This window comes from Atractosteus spatula, chromosome 7 (genome assembly GCF_055471065.1).
Source record: "Atractosteus spatula isolate fAtrSpa1 chromosome 7, fAtrSpa1.hap1, whole genome shotgun sequence".
Classification (NCBI taxonomy): Eukaryota; Metazoa; Chordata; class Actinopteri; order Semionotiformes; family Lepisosteidae; genus Atractosteus; species Atractosteus spatula.
This window is the reverse complement of record NC_142712.1, coordinates 18,401,907-18,423,487: the sequence shown is the minus strand read 5'-3', so window position 1 is coordinate 18,423,487 and position 21,581 is coordinate 18,401,907. Positions and strand designations below refer to the sequence as shown.

The 21,581-nt window shown below is 37.8% G+C and overlaps 1 protein-coding gene across 1 annotated transcript in view; it reads left to right on the top strand.

Moving 5' to 3' along the window:
* Nucleotides 1-865: 865 nt before the first annotated feature.
* LOC148830684 (microtubule-associated tumor suppressor candidate 2-like) overlaps nt 866-21,581 on the top strand; it is a 114,252-nt gene continuing 93,536 nt past the window's right edge. Inside the window, exons 1-3 of the mRNA XM_088919962.1 lie at nt 866-2,977; nt 3,844-4,102; nt 16,845-17,051. Coding sequence (XP_088776088.1) covers nt 866-2,977; nt 3,844-4,102; nt 16,845-17,051 — 2,578 coding nt within the window. The remainder of the gene's footprint in view (nt 2,978-3,843; nt 4,103-16,844; nt 17,052-21,581) is intronic.

The following is a 21,581-nucleotide window of genomic DNA, read 5'->3' as shown; positions in this document are numbered from 1 at the left end:
GCTGTAAACACTGAAAATGTAGTTAATCTTGACTTTCTAACAATTATTCCCGGTAGAGTGCAACACACATAGCTTGACTGTTTGTTTTTGTTTCAGTACAAATTTTCTTATGTCCTGGTGGTTGAGTATAATAATGTGACTATTGGACCAAACAACAGCCACATGACAGAGGTCACACCAAAGGTCAACAACCACTATCAGTTTAACAACAAACTATGGCTAAGGATCTGCGCATGTGGCTGGAAGGTTGCCGGTTCAAATCCCATGGCCAGCAGAAGAATCATACTCCATTGGGCCCCTGAGCAAGGCCCTTAAACCCAGCTGCTCCAGGAGCACTGTATAAATGGCTGACCCTGCGCTCTGACCCCAAGCTTCTCTCCCCGTTTGTCTGTCTGTGTCTCATTAAGGGCAAGCTGGGGTATGCGAAAAGATGAATTCCTAATGCGAGAAATTGTATATGGCTAATAAAGTGATCTTATCTTATCTTATTACTGTAGCCCTTTTTTGACCAACTGAGGCTTGACACATTTGATGCTACACGATACCAAGGTGCAGGCTTCTCTTACAGATGCACTTTCTTATCATTACAGGTCACGTCAACGGGCCAGTTGCTGCACTAAGGGCACTTAACAGGATCTTCACTGCTCTCCTTTATCTTTTGTCATCATGCCGTCAAGTGCAGCCAAATAGAGAGGTTGCCTGAAGGCCGCACTGGAACACTAATCTGAGATCAAGAAAGATGTGAAATCCGACAGCCTAATCTAAGGGAAAAAGCACTCACAGTAGCCTACTGTTAATGGATTCATAGTTAGGCACAGCTGTTGGAAGCTTCTGCCGGAACAAGTGAACACCATACGGAAGGAATATGAGTCTACAGGGCGAGTTAGGTGGGTCTTATGACAGCAGCCTGCAGGACAGTAGAGGAGAAATTAAAAACAACAATAAGCAGGCCTTTGTATCTTCAGGTGATGCCAATGCCAATGAAATCCCAGCAGAAGATGGTTGCAATGAGGACGGGGGTGGCACATGTAAAGGTGGGACTAGTGATACTGTTACTATCCCCCCTCTGGTGTCGCAGACCGAAGATCAGGACAAAATCATCATCTGGGGAACAGACTCCCAATGCGATGACCCAGACTTAGAGGAGTTTGAGCTGCTGGAATGCCAAGAGCTAGAGGCCTATTTGGAAGAAGAAGGTAAAGGTATGTTCCTGGAGTCGGACTCTGCTTATTCTCAGCACGCTGCCTGTTCTTCTCCTCAGGTGGCTGCAAAAATTGAGGTCAAAGGCGACACATGTTCTGCCCTGTCATTTAAAAAGAGAATAGCCCAAGACCCTGGGCAAATGGCACCTGAGGTCAGCTCAGAAAATGATATAATCGTTTCCTGCATTTCTGCATCATCAACTCCCAGTAGAGGCTTAGCAAGCACACTGGACAGCTCTAGAAGAACACAAACAGTGGATCCTCAGCACATTCCACCTGAAGCACTCAGTATGACCTCGGAAGACACTCTTGCTTTTCTATCCAATGTTGCTACCTCAGTGAAGAACAGGAGATCCCAGCTCATTGGGAACCCTCCCGTTGGAAGCACAAAGCAATCTGACAATAGTGCTCAAAACCTAAACTCAAAATTTCAGTCTCAGGAAGTCCTTTATAAAACAGAAGCACAGCCAGAACAAAGGTATTCAGGCCAGAGGATAAAGATGAGCCCCTGTGAGGATCTTACAGATTCACAGACAAGTGAAACTGAGGTAACATCTGGACAGCATGAACGAAAGGCTGTAGATTCAGCCATAACAGAGGGAATGCCCAATCCCAGTTTAAAAGATGGGTCTTGGAAGGGGCATCCATTTACTACAGCAGCATTACCGGGTCAAGGGAAGGACTCAGAAGAAGACACATCACATCAATCAGTCCAACCCAGGCCACATACGTCTGACACTGGCAGGGCGCAAAATGCATCAGGACACAGCTCAGAGGAGAGCAGAATATCCCCAAGTACTGAAACCACAGTGCATAAAGCCAGTCATAAGGACAGTTTCAGGGTTTCTCAATCTTTTGGTATACCCACCGTTGAACAGGCTGAACTGTCTGGCAGTCTGTCATTAAAAGGACATGCAGATATAATAGAAGGCCCCACCTTTGATCAGTCTAAAGGCCTTCATAAGCAGGGCTCTGGTGAATATGTTTCTGGTGATGGGGAGGTTACTATGGCAGACCCATTCACTGCTGATAAAAAGCAACAGCTGGGAAAGAAATCCTGCACAGAGCCCTCATCTGAGGCCCAAACAGGAGCCAAAAGCACAGGCTCACCACGAAGAAGACCCCTGTCTTCACCAGGAAAAGTGAGTGCCAGAGCACAGCCTGGGGAATCTGGTAACACTTCAAAAGAGCCTGTTTTGTCTTACAATGAGAGGCTCCATCCCACTGGATCTTCAGTGGACAACCCCCAGATGTTAAACAGTGGCCTGAAACCACCGAGCAAGGTGTGTCTCAGCAGTGGAATCCCCAAACCCATCTTACAGCATCCTAGGACCTCTCTCCTGAACCGGGGAGAAACAGAGACGAGCTCTGGGAGCAAGTTAGAGGATAAGAATGAAACAAAATTTCCCCCTAAGCCAAAACACGTCAGGCCCAAAATTATAACCTACATTCGCAAAACACCACAAGTCAAGCAGCTGGATAGTGCTTATGATGTTGCCACCCTACCCTCCAGGCTTTCTACCTATACCAGTCCCCTGGCCAAAGAACCAAAACCAGCGAGCAGTGATCCCAAATCCTCTCCAGTGCTTAGTGCTTCCAACCTCCTGTATGACAAGTACCGCAATGAAATGCAAAAGGGCCGTTACTACTCTTCAGGGTTAATGGTGTCTGGAATCAAGCCACCCAGTCATACAGTTCCCCACAAGATGGTCGGGAAATCGGATAGTTTCTATGGAGAGCTGGCCGATAAGCTCTTACAGGACATGGGTGGTGGGGTAAGACATTTTTTTTAAGATTCTATTTGTATAAATCAGGGATTCTCAAACCTAGTCCTCAAGAGCCCTTCTTGTTTTATTCCCAGCTGAGAATTTCATTGTTTGAGCGTACTGAACCCTTAATTGAACTATTTTCAAAAGAAGATCTTTTTTATACAGTAGCTCAATTCAACACTTAGTCAGTGGTTTCAGAAACAGTCTACACTAGCCAACCAAGTAATTTATTATGCAGAATTCATGTTACCCTCAACTTGCGTAATAAATTGTTATTAGTTGAAACAATTGAAACAGTTGAAACAATTCTTAATAGGTTACTGATTTTATGATGTACAGACAAAAGGTGGTATCCTACTGTATCAAGCACTTGCATGTTAAGTATTCTTAGCTCTGCATCAGCCCAGTTGCTTAAGTTCTAGTTGCCTGGTCATTTAATCTGTGTACCTACTGTAAATAAGAGTTTAAGAGTTTTATAAGTAAATAAGAGTTTTGACTCCGTGTATTTGGTAATCATAATGCCTAACCACTAAAAACAGATTTCAAAATGTTAATAATGAAATATTTAAATGTAGTTTAAGGGCAAAATTATTATTTTTTTAATAAATAAAACATGGTGCAGTTTATTGCAGTCTCCTAATGAAACATTTCCATCTCATTCATTTAGTTTGTTTAAAAAATGGTAAAATGTCACATATCCTTAAAATGAAATTTAGGCTACTCGAAATAGAAAGAATGTTGCAGGATCATTGTGGGAGAGCTGAGCTCCACACATTTCATCTAGTAAATGTTAGCCTACATCCAGGGCTGAAGTGTTTGATTTTTGTTCTTGTTCTTAAGTGTCCCTCAAAGGTTTTTTGTGGGTTTCACAGGCAGGCAGAACTGATGTTGGACTAGCTGGACCAGGGCAGGAGGACTCTACGATTTCCCACCTCGGTGCACACGAGGCTGGTCCTGCTAGTATCTTTCGCTCCTCTATGGTCCTCAGGCCTCAGCTGGGCTTGGGTGCGGTCACCAGGTTGCCTTCTGCCAAGACCAGAATGCTGTTGGCAGGTCAGAGGTCAGCCTTGTCCTTCAACCACCCGACTCAGGCAGCCAGTCCGGCTTCCCAATGTTGCCCAGACCCCTCAGGTGAGAGAACAATGGCCAAAGCTTGATTTATCTTTGTTTGCAGTGCACAGGAAAGAGAAGAAAGAGATCTCTTTTTCTTTGTGTTTGAAAAAGACCTGACCTTGCCACAATGCCAGTGCCTAGATCTACTGTACGTGGAAACATGAATAATGAAGAATTAATTTATCAACGTGTTGGTTTATGCAATTAATGAGCCAAAATCTGATTCAGCAGCAGCAAAAACCCATACTGTAATTCCTGTTTGCCAGTTTTATAACTTATGGGAAAGTTTAATCAAGAACATGAGCACGATTTTAAAACTGATGATTGAAAGGATGATTACTGTCCATTTAATTTATAATACCTGTCTGATTGGTGTAAGAATACACACTGTTCATTTTCCCAAGTTGCTCCTATCCTCCCAGCTGTATAAATGGGTCCAGCATTGCTGGTTAGCTCTGGACTTGATCTGTTTTTACTTTAATTACTAGAGGTAGTTAATTCAAGTTGGCTATTACATTCACTTCCAAACTGGCAATTGGTTAAGCATAATTCCTGCATTTTAGCTATTGCATTTGTTCTTATTTCTGAAGTAGGTTTTTCAGATTATTACTTGTCATAGCTATACAGTACAGTACATCACAATTTTTTGTTGTCCCAGTGGACACATTTCAACTAATTAGCTAAGGCTAATTTGAAAAGCAAGCTAGAAATATTAATATTCACTTGGAGAAAAGTTTTAAAAATTAGGCTAAAATAAATTAAACACATTTGTGTTTCATAATCTTTAGAATTGAGATATAGCATTAAGTATCTCAATTAAGATGATTTACTGCCCATTTTCCATAGTGATTTCATGAAATTGCATCTAGTACACTTTCTAATGTTAGTGGCATGTCTGGCTAGAAATGAACAAGGGAAAAAAACTGTATAGTATAAATATTAAGGGTTTTTTTTAAATAGTGTGAAGTAGAACAGTATTTAAAACCTTAAAAAAATAGATGGGATCTCTTATTTCTGCCCCTGCCATTACTTGGGGCTTTAGCTGTTATTTTATTTTGAGGTTCTCATTTTATCTGGGATATGTCTCTCTTAACCTGGGATGAGCTAATTAAATTGTGAGTCAAAATTAATTTTGACATCTGTCTTAGCATTGTGATTTCCTGGGGGCATTGCTTATCCCAAAATGTGATACACTAAAAAAACATTGCCACAAGATGTTCTGTACTTCATCTGCAAGTTCCAGCATGCATGTGAATTTTAATTCTAATTTAATTTAAATTAAACTGATAATCCCATTGAGGCAGAAGAGAATTATAGAACATTTATTTGTTCCCCTGAAATAGGTTCAAACCCACAGATTATTTGACACCTACAGTACTGTACTTGCTTGTGACATAAGTGCTGACGCAGGGCAGCTTCTATAATGTTCATGTTTCTTGATTCTTTATGGTGGAACCCCTGAAGTGCATGTACAAGTATGTCTATATATGCGCACACCCAAAGAAGGCTCCACAGCCAAAATGTTATGTTTTCTTTCTTCTCTTTTCAGCATAGAATAAACCTATTACTTGTTCCTTTGCAGTTTACGCATGCTAAAGCAGCTACCCACCTGAATTATGTCTGTATATGTACTGCATATATCTACTGAATTTGTTTGTATCCTCAGGTCCATCCTACTTGTTTGTGTTCTAAATTTCATCAGTCAACTATTTTCCAAAGAATTTAGGCATATCTGGGACCTGCATTTTTTTATTATGATATCTAACCTCAGAAGCACACTGTTTATATTCATCTTATTCAAATTCAGTGGTTAAAGTGTCCAGGTTTTTATCCAGATGTGACATGAGCCCACGGTTTTTATCATTCTGAGAAATAGAATAGATTTTTTATTTACTTATTGGTTATAGGGTTTCATACGTTCACTTAATGCATATGTACAGTATTAAGCCCTTGTAATTCATCAGTGGGCACCCATTGTCTTTGAAGTGCCGACCTATTAAATAATTTGAATATTTCCTTCCATTGATATTTCATGTTTGTATAACCACATGGTGAAAATGTTTCAGCTTAATTAAGGCAAATAGGCAAAATATTGCATTTGCTCTATGTTCACCAGTTATTTTTTATCAGTTCAGTCTTCTGAACTAAAATTTGAAGAAGTCTGTTTTTGAATTTCCTGACTTCAAATTGCATTGATTTCTACCAGATTTACTCCACTTCTGAGACAATAAAAACTCCAGCATTAATTTAATCCTCAGGGCAAAAGAGGAAACATGAAATAAATCCCTGTACTGTTCACAGCTGTAACCCTGCCAGACAGAGTGACTCCAGTAGAGCCTTGTTCTCTCCTCACGATCTTCCCTCTTCTCCAAGCAGGCTCTACAGCCCGACAATGAGGGTTATTTCTTGTTTATCTATGTCACAAGAAGTAATTATTAGGGTCTACAAAACCCCTAAGACTTTCTGATTTTCTTTATTGTTTCTTAGTAAGTACTTTTAATTTCTTGAAAGTATTTTTTAAATTTCTTAAGTATTGTTTTACTTGCATCTATTTGCAATATGTCCATGTCTGGCAGACTGAAGCCATAATTTGCATGTGTTTTTTATTGCGCACTCATTGTCCTCCATCTTGAAATTGCATTGGCTGCATAGTGGATTCAGAAGTGCTTTGATTTATATCAAACTGGTATCAATGTTCCATTTCATTTAATTAATGCAATTAATCATAGGTTCTTAATAAATTAATAGTGACGCATGAGAGTATCAACTGAATCATTTATGGATTAAACAACCAATTGAGTGACTGAGACTTAACATGTAATGTAGTACTTTGGTCTGTTCTGTAATTTTTATATTTTAAAGAACAGCATATTAGTTTATGTAAAGGAATTTAAGCTTGGTATAAAAAGGATCTGCCTCACATGGAACAAAAATTGTATTACAGTATTGCTTCTGGAAATGCCTATTGAATCTTGTTTATGTGCTCCAAAGATTTATTGTTTATTCACACCTAACATTGCATTAAATTATGCAGTAAGGCATTATATTTTGTAGCAATGTTTGCCATTCACATCAGAGGCAAAACACTGTGCAAAGCAGTGTCAAATCCATGAGAATGTATAGGGGACAAAACAATACAGAGAGGAACTGGAAGTTGAGATTTTGTGGGACACACAGACAGATATCCCTTTCCTTTTCATTATGTCTCATTATGTCTAATTCTGATTATTCTAATGATTGTATTACTTTATACTTTCACATTTTGATGTTTGTAAAACTAAAGTTAGAGCTATACGCAGGTTGTGTCCATTCTTTTCAAATGAATATTGTTTTGTCTTACAATTATTTGTTTCTATAATGACACGGCGCTCAGGATGTTGTAAAAACAATTGTATTTTTTCATGATTGCTCTTGCGATGCTCCTACATCACACATTATCCCTTACCCAGTGTGAATGTTATTGAGGAGAAGCACAGGGTCAGTTTGGTTTATCAATTTGATACTAATTTTCATTATTTATGTTACACTGTGTGCTATTTTACAATATAATAATCAACATGATTTCTTGCTATATATCAGGTATGTGCCATACAGAGGGAGTGTGTGATACAAGTGTAGTGTATGATAAAAGCCAAAAGCCAAATTAAATTGCCTTGTCATGTCTAATTCTAAAATTTCAAAATTAAGGCAGTTTTAAAAAAACGTTTTATCTTTAAAGCTGTTCAGTGATAATAGAAAACAGAAATAGTTAAGAACCACATTTTTTCTAGACTGAAAAAAAGAAATGAGGACAGCCCTTCACTCTTCACAAATCCCTTCTCTTGAGAAAAGTCTGCTTCTATATCGATATTAAAGACTTATTTTGTATTCTTACATATGGATGTTCTTGGTATTATCAATTTTTTAGCATGAAGCTGTCTTTTCTACACATTGCAATGTTTAATGAATCCCACTGGTCTCAAAACTCATTCAAACAGCATTCAGTGACATATTAATAATTTGTATTTTCATCAAGGAAACCAGAAGCCTGTGACTTCTTTGACACCCAACCCAAAATTGAATGTTTATTTGACACTCGTCTTCTCCCTGTTGCTTGCTGAAGTTAAAAATGACTTATCTTTAGTGATTGTGAGGCTATTAAAGGGGAAATCTGCTTCTAGTCTCATGAAACTCAGGACAACAATTAATGGAAAGAAATCTAAGAAAAATCCATGTGGATTATTTGTGCAGAATAATAAACAGATTTTGTTTAATGCAGGAATGTTCAAAGTGATTTAAATTTAATAAGAGCTTTTGTAACAATCAATAGCTTATTTGTCAAGAATGTATCTTTCTCACAGAAATAGTTTCTCCATTGAAATACTAACCTATCCCAGTAAGCAATCGGAAGGCTGGGTACACCTGCTATTGCAGGGTGGGTGGACACACGGACACACACACTCACTTGGGGACAGTTTATCCAGAAGCCAGTTAACATACCAGTATGTAGGTTATGAACATGTGAACACTGGAGAACATACCAACTCCATGCAGATTGCACCCCAGGAATTTAACCCAGGGCCCAGCACTGCAAGGCACCAATGGTAACCACTGTATTGCTGTGCTAACTGCATACATACCACACAGACTTTTTCCATGTAAATGAGATAACTTTTTAGAGTTAGGGTAATGGACACATACTGTACACATCTAAACCTCAAAGCCATTGAATAATGAAGACAATTTATAAGATGTGGTCCTTTTTTGTTCTTTCTGTTGGGTATTGTTGGAAGCATTCTTGAAATGTACTTCTACTGTAAGTAACTAAATAGATCCACAATACATTGTTGACCACAGAAACAGCAAAGTTAACTCATGAATGGAAATGGTAGCAATTTGGATTATAGGAGCTCAATCTGAATCATGTTCTGATAAGCACTTTTACTGACAGAGTTTTATTTGTTTTTGCTTTTAACCTTTTATGTGACTCATCCTTAACCAGTTCCACTGCAACCTGAACAGTGTCATCTTTGTTTCCCACATACTGTAGTTGTCTGAACTTCTTCTATTTCGTCCACAACTGGAGATTTGTTATATATTTCTGTACTGTATAAAAGTCCTTAGATGCCTCCTAATGAAAATTTATTTTTCCCATCAAGGTTTCCTACTGAAACACTGGACAAGATGCAAGCATGCTTAGATTCTTCAATTTACCATTTGCCTTCCAAGTGGATTGATTGCTTTAGAAGTCATAGCAAAATATGCACTGGCAGAAACCTTATGATGAATGGGAGAATATATTTTCTTGTGCAGTAGGTGGTAGTGAGATTATTTAAATAGCCAGCAGTGTCATATGCTGTGTTCAGTGATTCAGAAAGCTAAAGGGATATGGATAGTTAATATTCAACCTCCTGGCTGGGATAATTCTCTCAGTAGACCTAATTAGCATGTTTTAGGAGATTTATACGATGCATATTCTCATGTACTGTATTTAGAAAGCCTGACATATCTAGAAGCGGGTATTTATTAGTCACATCAGTTTGATTTAGAGCAGTCATGGTCTGTTTCCTTGTAGCTCCCCTGAGTGGTGTCAATAGGACTGCTCTCTGTGATCATTGCCTTCAAAAAGAAAGTAAAATATACAAGGCACACAGATGGACTCGGAGTGTTGTGCTTGGAGCTGTGACTTTCTTTAGTCTAGCCTTTCATCTCTGCTGTCTGATACCTCATGCTGCTCCTGCCATTTTATGTGAAAATGTTTCCATCAATACATCATAAGCAGTACCAGTACAATGCATGTTGATATAATTTTATGTAATAAGTTATTAAATAGAAATGTAAAATACAGTATAATGGCCATTGTTAAGATGTGACAAAGTGTAAATTCTTATATAACTACAAAATTCACTCTTTTAACAAAAAGCTTTCTGATAGTAAATAAAAAAAGTTCTGAACAGTGGCCTGTACTTCTCACACAGAATGAGAATTTGTGCAACCTCTGTTACACCAGCTTTTCAATTCTGCGTGGGGAGCTGTTCTTTCAGCACTATAAGATCAGTCACACCTGAACTTCTTCATTTAAAACTGTAGAAATACTGTTAACTTTCTCTTCAGTGCACTTTCCTGGATAGAAGAACAAGAATATCAGTATATTTCAGTGGTAAACTGAGCATTTAAAGGGGGTATGCATTATTTAGACTTAAGCCAGGTAATTTTATCAAGTCCTTTCCTGCAAAATATTGCCGTTTATCACTGAAATCCAATCGGCTAAGGAAAATTGGCATAAACCTATTTTGGCTGCAAAGTGTTATGAGTATTTTTTCTGCTGTTCTCAATAAACAGCAGCTACCAATGTTACCAGCCTCAGGCTGGCTAAATGTTTTTTTTTTTAAATCAAACTAGATCTTTTCATGTGTTTTAAAGTCTTCATTGCTTTAACTTACATTAATATCCCTTGAATGTGACCAGACTGTGAAAAAATCTGATCTGCACCACCAGTCACCGAGAAAACAAGACCTGCACCTCTTTCAAAAACCTGAAAAAAACAGGACTGTTACTGCCTCCCCACGAGTTGATCTGGAAAATGGATATCCTTCAGCTATTAAAAGTAAATGGCATAGGACAGCAGCACCAATTGATTAAGTATGTGAGGGGGTTTGATAACCCCACCTCTTTTTAAAGTGTAATAGAAATAATGCAATCTTTTCTTTCCCATGAGCTTCAGCGAGATTTTCATAGGTTTTATCTGATGGTAATTCTTTTAGCAGTAATAGCCCCCACCTCCGAGAGTAGTAAATTCTAAGACCCAATCTTTTACCGATACTGACACTTAAGCCTTTTACTCCTCCCAAGCAGTGGGAGTCCAGATGACAAGGAAATCTATATAACCCACATTGTATGTTTCTTATTAATCCCCTTTTCTCAGTATTACTACATTTCATCTCAGCAGCCTTTTGTACAATTCATTTTAATTGTTATAATTATATATATGCCAGTTTTAGACCCCTGAAATGGGACTTAAGTGCTAAAGAATTACATTATTCAATGGTTTGAAAGAAGCATTAAGATGTAGGCGGCACCTTTGCAATAAAGCAGTGGATTACTGTAAGGAATCGTTTAAAAAAAGAAGCCACAATGCGACATGTCTGATGAAATGGTTTGAACATTAAAGATATTCAGTGCAGATGATGCCAAATTAGGAGAATTAACAAATCCTGTAGAAGCAGCAAATGAAATGCAAAAAGATTTAGATAAGATTCAAGACTAGGCAAACACCTGAGATCACGTTTAATGTTAAGTGCGGGGTTTTGAAAGTAATTAATAAAAAATGTTAAAAGCTATAAATACAAAATGGGAAATGCTGAGCAAACAGAGGCTACTTATGAAACTCAAATTATGTATATCTTGACAATATGGGGAAACAAAACCTAGGTTAAAAGCAAAAGATTTACATAATGAATGTTATATTAATTGTATTATAATTGTATTATATAACACACTAATAGGGGCTCATTTAGAGTGTTTTGTACAACTCTGGTCACCATGTTATGAAAGATATTGCTGCTCTAGAATCTGCTACTCGGGAGGGAACAGAACCTTTTTTTAAATTTTATTTTGAACACAGAAGACTATCCATCCATGCATTTCTGCTTTATCCTGTTCAGGGTCATGGGGGAGCCCTAGCCAGTGCTGGATTTCCCATTAGGCACTGTAGGTACAGTACCTAGGGCCTACGAAGGAGGTAAACAGTAGTGACTAATGAAAAACAATCTGAAACAACACGCTTGCAATTGACTCTAGGTGCTCCAAATAAAAAATAATGCGTGATCAAAGTGATGGTCGCTCGACTCACTCCATCAATCACATGGTTTAGCATTGGTATAGTTTAAAGTGTGTCATGTCACTCGACAATTCAATTGGCGTTTATCTCTCTTTTTGCACACTTCGGAGTGAAAGTGCCTACAAAAGCCAAAATCTGAGCACAGTCTCAAACACCAGGGATAATTTTCCTTAGAGCCAATTCATCAACCAGTACAGTATGTCTTTGGATTTGTATGTGGTAATCTTTGGAGGATGTGGTAGCAAACCAGAGCACATCGGGGAAACACATATGAACAAATGTAGATGATACCAGAATGAGCAAGTCATTCAGCCATGTAGATGATACCCTGGCTTCTTTCAAAAAACATGCTGGATGAGATCCTTGGATCAATGAACTGCTAACTACCAAATGGGCTATGTGAGCCGAATGTCATCCTGTTGTTTGGAACTTCTCTTGTTTTTAAAGAAAATCTCCCTGTTCCTGACCCTCATTATTAAAACAGCTAGCTTTGGTGGTCACAATCCTTAACTATTAGTGGAGGGATGCATTTAGATTATTGTAGGTACAGTTGCAAGAAGATGTTTGTGAACCCTTTGGAATGACCTGGATTTCTGCATTACTCCTAAAAAATGTGGTCTGATCTTCCACTACAGTAAGTCTGTCACGATCGCTAACCCCTCCTCTTAAGGGAGCTCCAGCCCTTCCTCGTTCCCTCCCATTGTCTGCACCTGTTCCCTATTCCCGTTCCCCCTTAAAAGCCAGACGCGGACCTCAGTCCTGGTTCCTCATTGATTTCCACATCATGAGAGCCCGGGGTCTTGCTGCGTCTGGCTCCGTTATGCCCCCCCCCCCCCCCAGGATGGATCGCCTGGCTATGGACTTCAGCCCTTGTTTCTGATTTCCCGTTTGGATTTCCTACGTGGATTGTTCGCCTGGATTCACTTCCCCTGGACACCTGCACTGCATGGACACGCCCCCCGTCTCCAGACCCTTTTCCTGCATGACCATTTTTCCCCTTGTGTCTTCACTATTCTGGATCGTGTCGTCCGCATAGGGCCCGGAAAGAACTGTTCGTGACAAAGTCACAATAATAGACCAACACAAATCTGCTTAAACTAAGAACACACAAACAATTGTACTTCTTCTTGTCAATATTGAACACATCGTTTAATCATTCACTGTCCAGGTTGGAAAAAGTATGTGAACCCTTATATTTGGTAACTGGTAGAACTTCCTTTAGTAGCAATAATCTCCACCAAACTTTTCCTGTAGCTGCTGACGAGACTTACACAACGGTTAAGAGGAATTTTAGACCATTCCTCCTTAAAAAACTGTTTCAGTTCATTAATATTTCTGGGATTCCTTACATGAACAGCTCTCTCCAGGTCATGCCCCAGCATCTCAGTTGGGTTGAGGTCTGGACTTGGCCATTCCAGAACACAAATGTTTCTTCTGTTTAAGCCATTCTGTTGTTGATTTAATCCTGTGTTTCGGGTCATTGTCTTGTTGCATCACCCAACGTCTATTAAGCTTCGGGTGCCGGACCGCTACGCTGACATTCTCCTGTAAAATGTCTTAAGACAATTTTGAATTCATTGTTCCCTCTATGATAACAAGCTGTCCAGGCCCTGAGGCAGCAAAGCAGCCCGAAACCATGATGCTCCCTCCACATGCTTCACGGTTGGGATGAGGCTTTGGTGTTGGTGTGCAGTGCTTTTTTTTCCCTCCGAACATAGCGTTTCACATTTCTACCAAAGAGTTAAACTTTTGTCTCATCCGTCTATAGAACACTGATGTCGTGGAACATCCAGGTGGTCTTTTGCAAACGTGCAGCAATGTGTTTTTTGGTTTGGAGATCAGTAGTTTCCTCTGTGGTGTCCTTCCATTAACACCATTCTTGTTCAGTGTTTTTTTTATAGTGGACACATGAACAGAGACTTTGGCAGGTTCAAGAGATTTCTGCAGGTCCTTTGGTGTTACCCTAGGGTTCTTTTTCACCTCCTTCAGCATTGCACACTGTGCTCTTGCCGTGATCTTTGCAGGACGCCCACTCCTAGGGAGAGTAGCATCGGTACTAAATTTCCTCCATTTGTAGACAGTCTGTCTTACTGTGGATTGATAAACACCCAGGCCTTTGGAAATGCTTATGTAGCATTTTCCAGCTTTATGCATCTCTACAATTCTTCTAAGTTCCTCTGATATTTATTATGATCACATGAACTCTTTCTTGAGAAGAGCAGACTCTGTCAGTAATCAACCTTTGCGTGTCTTTTTTATAGGGCAGGGCACCTCCAACCCACACCACCAATCTCATCTAATTGATTGGAACACCTGACTCCAATTAGCTTTTGTAGAAGTCAATGTCCTAGAGGTTCACATACTTTTTCCAACTTAGACTGACATTGCTTTAACGATGTGTTCAGTACTGACAAGAAGTACAATTGTTTGTGTGTTATTAGTTTAAGCAGATTTGTTTTTGTCTATTATCGTGACTTAGTTGAAGATTAGACTACATTTTTTCGGTGCTTACAGATGTTTTCAGAGCAGTAGTTAGTATTGAGTATTGAGTAGTGAGTAGTTAGTATTTTGGATACATACAATATCTTGCAGATAGAGTTCATCTCTAGTTTGTCAGAGGAGATTGTAAGAGAAATTTTCAGGGTCTTTAAGATTTTGAAAGTCAACTCACTTGACTGCTTCAGGATCAAAAATGAGTGTAATGGAAATGGACATTAAAGAGAGAGTGTACTTAGGGATGTACATAGGAGGCAGTTCTTTATGCAGTCTTAGGTGCCTGGAACGAGCTATCCTGCATGCTGGTAACAGCAAATGTTCTGGAATCTTTAAAACACAGCTACATGTAGATGTTATTTTAAATGAACAAGCTGCTTATAACCAAATGAGGAAGATGAACTATATGGACCATATCTAAAAATATTCTAATTTAAATGTTTAAATCTTACAGTATATACAAAGTACCTTACATGCATATCGATTTACTGTATATACAGTCGTATTTGGAAGTAATCTAAGCAGAGTACTGTACTGTGTTAAACGGTACAATAGTAGTAACATTCACTGTATTTATACTCTTAGCCTTTCTGTTATAAGCTCAAAGCCCAAACCACTACTCAACACTGTTGTTTAAGAGTTGAGATAAACTCCTACCTCACCATTCTATAATATTTTTTTCTGCTGAGTTATGATGTTGAAACAACCTTTTTTATCATTTTTGCAAATATAATACAGTACATGAATGTTTTGATTATATTCAACATTTTTTAAATGTTATAATCAAGCACTTTTTGGTATTTTTGTGCAGTTCAAAGAATAGCTAATAATTTAAAAAATAATTACAGTCCTTATTCTGTGTATGTTCCTGTGTCCTTAGGAAGACTGTTATCTGACATTTTTTTTCAACCATACAAGAACCTCTAAATCCTCTACAAGAACCTCTAAACCTCTAAATCTAATGGTACACAGTGCCATTATGAAACATGTCTTGAAATCCCCAGGGCAAGTACTGAATTAAGCAAATATTTTTAATTTGTTTAGACAGTAAACATCTTTAACCAATACAACTATTTAATATTATGCAAAATATACTGTTTACTCTTTTTAAAGAGTTTTTTTTCAGAGGGTTTCTTTTACAGCTGTTTCCTAACTTCTGTTATGTGAAAATGGTGAAAACTTCCCCAGATAATGGATCACTTAAACACCAGTTATTGTTAGGGAGGATTTCCTTTACTGTCTTCATATAATATGTTTTCTTAAACATGCTCCATACTTTACATTGGTCTTGTAAGGAATTCAGTGATTTTAACCAAACAACTACTTTTCACAGTATGAAACTGAAGATTGTTTAGCTTTAAATTGCACATAAAGGCAGTTTATAGTCATACTTATTGTAAATGCAGTAACACTGAATTTTCAACAAGAATATACAGTCATGAGTACAGTTATGTGGTAGATGCTAAACTATTAGGACCTTTCAAGAATCTTAAGACTATTTACAAACAGGAAAGAATGAAGTGTCTCTCCTTTCAATCTTTCTTGATGTTCTAAAAGCACTGAGGTAACTTTTGGTAAAATGAGAGACTTGAACTGAGTCTTGGTAATTCATCCTTCCCATGGAATTCAGTCTCTTAACTATACACCTCACGATCCTCTTTTTATGGGTATCTTGGGATCAGTCAAGTAGACTGTCTTTGAGAAGATTTATTTTGGTAGCTTCCCATCTTCCCTACTGTTTTCCAAACAGCTCGTCATTTATGAAGAGTATTCCAGGGGGAGCAGCACAGTAAGAAGCTAGACAAGTCTTAAAGGTGACTAGAATCTAAAGTAAACTTTCTGTGTAAACTTTTTTTAGCAGAACACAGATGAAATTTTAAAGTTATCCTGTTATGTGATTGTCATTTCATTTCAAATAAAAAGAAGATTGAGTGGGAGTTGTGAACCGAATCAACTTTGAACCTTTGTTGAGTCAAATTCAGTGTCTTATAGCTGAACACTTTTTCAAAATTGGAACCAACGTTCAGTTCATTCATGTATTTACAGCCATGATTTGCATCCATCATATCAATTGAACTGTCATAAACTTGCCATATCAGTTCAGTATGATGTACAATATAACAACTGCTGTGTTTAAATACAGCCATTAGAAAGAAAAAAGCCATTCATAAGAAAAAGTCAAGCTTCTGCAAGCATAATAAAGCAACACAATATTTCCAAACCCTTTTTTCTTCAGCAGAAGAGTTGTTCTGAAACCTTTGCACCATTGATGCTTAGCTCCAATTCTTTACCTTTTATCTAATTTATCATTTGCTGGATTTGCTAGACTTTTATTTACTTTCAGCATCTCACTCTATATCACAAAGCGTGGAAGCCTCCCCATCAGTTGGACTTCACTATTGCTGTATGAAACACTACGTCTCACTTTAGTCTTGTGTCTTCTTGTAGTGGACCAGAGGAAGAGCATCCCAGGCACTCCTACAAGGTCTCACTTTCCCAAGCCAGGTCAGTCCGGCCTGCGCCCGCCAGGTTATTCCCGCCTGCCTGCTGCACGGCTCGCTGCTTTTGGTTTTGTCCGCAGCGCCAGCGTGTCCTCGGTCTCCAGCAACCAGTCTAACGAGAGCAGCCATAGCGACCCCTGCAAGTCTTCTATCCGTGAGTCCCTCTTTACTACCACATTGTGATCTGTAAGGTCTTCAAATCCCCTGGTTTTCATTTCAGGCTGGCTCGTAACCAAGCTTACTGAGTTGTCAGTTGAGCCAATGGTTTAACTGTTTTCTGTACTCAGGATTTTGTCTTACCGGTATTCTCCTTTAGGTCATGCGAGTCATTTCCATTTCCAAGAAACATAAAGACCTGAACTCTGGTTCAACTTGCTTGAAAATCACTGTTCTCCTTTAGAAAGTGGTTGCTTTCTAAACAACACTTATCATCAGCTGATTACTTGATAATTGACAGTGGGAATGACGCAGTCAAACATTCTCATAGTAAAAGATCTTAGTGCTGTGGAAGTTCATTGGTTAAATTGAACCAGGTCAATGAAATAATAAAGCATACGGAACTGAAGCTCAGCATTTGATCCATGCTAGTTTCTAACCTTGTTCAACTGTCAAAATACTGCAATTATTTAAGAAATGCAATCAAATGGTTCAATTTGGGAGCTTACTGTGCCAAACTGACATAGCTGATTATGAATGGAAACCAGAAGACAAAGGACATGGACTGGAAAATGCCAAAGGTAATTAACAGCTCAAGTACAGTGAACACCAAAGGGATTTCAAGGATCACAGCTGGGAAGTGCTTCCTGATTTCCCTAATGGCTATCCATGCTTAGACTATGAGTAATGTAGACAAGTAAGTGTTTGAAACTTAAGAAGAAGCAGTATGTCCACAATACAAGTGCCCCTTAATTATATTTTAGATTGTACAGAAACAGTTATACACAGGAATCATAGTTCTTACTAAAATCAATTAATTCATCATTGCTGAATGTCCATCCATTTTTATCCACTTCATCCAATTTACGATTGGGTTGCAATTTCTGAATATAATGTTATTACAATGTTTTGTGCTTTTGTTATTTTTAAAATATATTAAATATACAAAGGAGTAAGAACTGAAATTGGGGGGTAAAGAATGTATTTAGAAAGTGAAAAGGTGCAGACAAATCAGCTGTTCCTGTGAAAAGTTATATAGTATAACAGGAGAACTGTCCTTTGTGTCTGGGCTACCAACAGAAACATTGAGGACTGGGCCCCGGGTTTTGAGGGATGGAGATGTGTGCTGAAATTTGCATTATTTTCTATTAAAAGGGTTGAATCCCGATATTGAATCAGTGAACCATAAAGGTTTGTTCCAGGAATGCAGGGGAATGGTGAAGATGTTTCTGAATACTATAGGTTAAAAAATATTTTGCTAGCATCTGTAAAAACATTCTTAAAAAAGAATCCCTTTATACTTTTGATTTTTATTCTGATAATGCTGATGGATCTTTAAGTAATTTAAAAATTGTCAAAGCTTTTTGTTCAGGAGCAATCTTAACACTTTTTGAGTACTCCGATAAGGAGGGTGGTTGAAAATGTTGAGAAGGTATTATGAATTACATTAAAATTATTCAGAAATGTTGTCTTTGGGACATTGTCTATAGTTATGGAGGAGATGGATTGGGATAATCTTCTATCCTTTAAAATAGAACATCAGAGGAAAAAAAATTAATTGAGATAATGGTGAACCCAGGCTGTACAGTACTTCTAGTGGTAGATAGAGATCCAGCAAATCCAAAGAGAAAATGCCTGCCTGTATACCTGCTGTATATCCACCCTATGCTCATTATTCAGCTTTACATTCTCTGTGTAATAAGAACCTGTATCACGTAAATTATTATTTGGAAAAACTTGAGTGTCTTAGAGGTGGTCTACACAACGATTACAGCTTTGAGAATTTATTCAGTCATTAATAAAATGTCTAAATTTACTTTGACAAAACATTGTTTGCTTCAGTTTAAAACAAAGTCATTTTCTGTTCTTTCAGCACTCTTTTTCCTCATTCTGTGAATAAAAACAAAATGGAATCCACAAAGTACTATGATACAGACTGTAAGCACCAAATATGTGGGAAAAATGTGAATTTTTTGTCTAATAGTTTATTACATGTATTGTATTGTGTCCATTTCTGAATAGGGCCCAGGTGTTTTGTACAGTATTGTTTTTACTTTAGTTCTTCTGTTTTATTTGAAATATTAACTTTTTTGGGGGGAGGGAGAACATTCTATACAGTTTAATTAAAACATCCCAGCAAATTGTTTTTTTTGTAAATCTTATTAAATTTGTACAGTAAGTCTTGTTAAATAATATAATCAGTGTGCAATACTAACTGTACAATTTGGATGGTGTGTTTTATTGCTTTCTTGGGTGACAGTACTCAAAAAACACCCATTTTGTGGCAATACCTGATTATTACAAATAATTATTGTGCATAATTATGTGTTTAAGGTGTATTTAATTAGTGTAATGGCCTGATAGGTCTGCAAGTGGAGAATGAACAAGATTACCCATCTTTAAAGCAAGTGATTGGGAAGTCAGAGTATCGGGGTGTGAATTCTGGCAGTATCCTTCCACTCCATGTAAAAGTGATGAACAGTGTCGAAAAACCAGAGGACACTCACTGCTGATATACCTCAATGGACTAACAAAATGAAAAACACAGGCCTTGGAAGATTTCAAGTGTAAAAGTGCTGTTTGCTGTAAAATACTTCCTTGTTTGTTCACATTAAGGCAATCTTCCTTCAATTCCTCCCATTGTTTGGGCATACAGTAGTCTTTCTGCTTCAGTTTATGCAAGTAGGATCACTGAGAGGGCAAATGAGGAAGGATAATTCTGATAGTCATTAATTTGAATATATTAGTAACAAACTTAAATTTTGCATTATTGTCTTGTTAAAATCATTGAAATATTAATAGTACTGATACTTTAAGTTAATAGTATTGACGCTTTAGTTTACCGTTTTCTGGGACAGTAACAGTAGACACATCTATCTAGGGCAGTAAACATCAGCAGATTCCATATCTGGTATATGTGTGTGTGTGTTAATGAACCCTTTGGTACAGAAGCAGAATTCCCCTGGTGGGACCCTACCAGATGGCAAAGCCTGCAGTGACAAACATTATCATTTAATTAAAATAGACTAAATATGTATTTAAGTATTTTGTGAAACAAAGACAATGAATTCAAAAAGTAAAGTTTAACAGCAGAAACAAATGTAGAACAGCCGAACACATGCTTGTTCTTATGCTGTTATTTTAAGGCAGTGCTTTAGAATTTGTTATAGTTTTTTTTGCACCAGATACTGTTGTGGGGATAAAGGCCCAGTCCACGTACTTTCTTACTTTTTTCACTATGTTAGTATGTCATTTGAGAAGATGACACTATTTTTTTCAAATACATGGAGACATTGTTTTGGCAAATAACTTTGAAAACCAGCCTGACATTTTTTCTTGCTCCCTTTATTCTATTTCAGCTGAATCCAAACGTGATACAAAAATCAGACTAGAGGTTTAAAATTCTCCATGTATTCTAATAATCATGAGAAGCTCCCTTTGTTTTTTCCCAAAGTTTTTTAAAATTATTTTTATACATCATTTGTATTTACATATCAAAGGTAGAATGGTGCTCCTCTTAAATCTCACATTGTCTCTGCGGATTTGAATCCAAGTTTAGATTCTCAAGCCCACAGGCGTCATGGAGATTAAAGGGAATTTTAGAAGACAGTTTTCCCTTCTTTTCACAGTCTGAACACAGTGTAAGCGGGAGGTAAGAAACAGCAAATTGATGTTGAACTTATTGTTTAAGGGAAGTCAAGAGTTCATTCTCTGAATCAAGGCACAAGTGTTAAGCCCCAATGTAAGAAAGAACAAAGCTTTGCTCTTTCTCAGAAATTAATGTTGTAATTTCTTGTTGCAGTAGGTGCTAAGTACCATACTGTACATTATCTTTAGCTTAGAAGGTGTAATTAAGAATATTCGCCTAAAACGACTTCTTAGATTCCTCGCCTTTGTGGTGACATCTTTGAATGCTCCTTGCCTTAAATATTTTTTTAGTGTAGACTTGATTAATTCAGAGCTTTTAAGACATCTTTCTGTTGGTTGACACAAACCCTCTCTGTCAAACAGAAGGCCACAATGAAGCCATGTTTGGAATTCATATACAACCCTAATCCTGAAGTCTAACATATTTTGTAGGTAATTGCAAATTTGCATTCCAAATGATCTATGTCTATTATTTGAAACAATCACCTGCCTTGTTGATTATAGATAAATAGTTCCAGGTAATTAAAAACTAGTAATTTTGTGATTGCCTTTAAAACATGCAGGATTGGAACTTTCCATCAAATCCCCCTATCCTAGGAGCAAGTGATGTGCATTGTGGTGTATATCAATGATGTCAGAGCCCTCTTTCATATTACTGCCATTCTTCATGCTCCACTTTACACACATTTGTGTTCTTACACTTTTTTGCTCTATGATTCAAGTGTTTATGAATCAATTAACTTTACAAGTATCTTGTATACAGTATGTTTATCAGAGTATATAGAATAGGTGGAGGACAGGTGAAACAGATAATTCAAAGACTGGTTGTGTCTAAATCTAGACAAATTGTCAGGTTAACAGGCTGCATTAAGCAATGGAC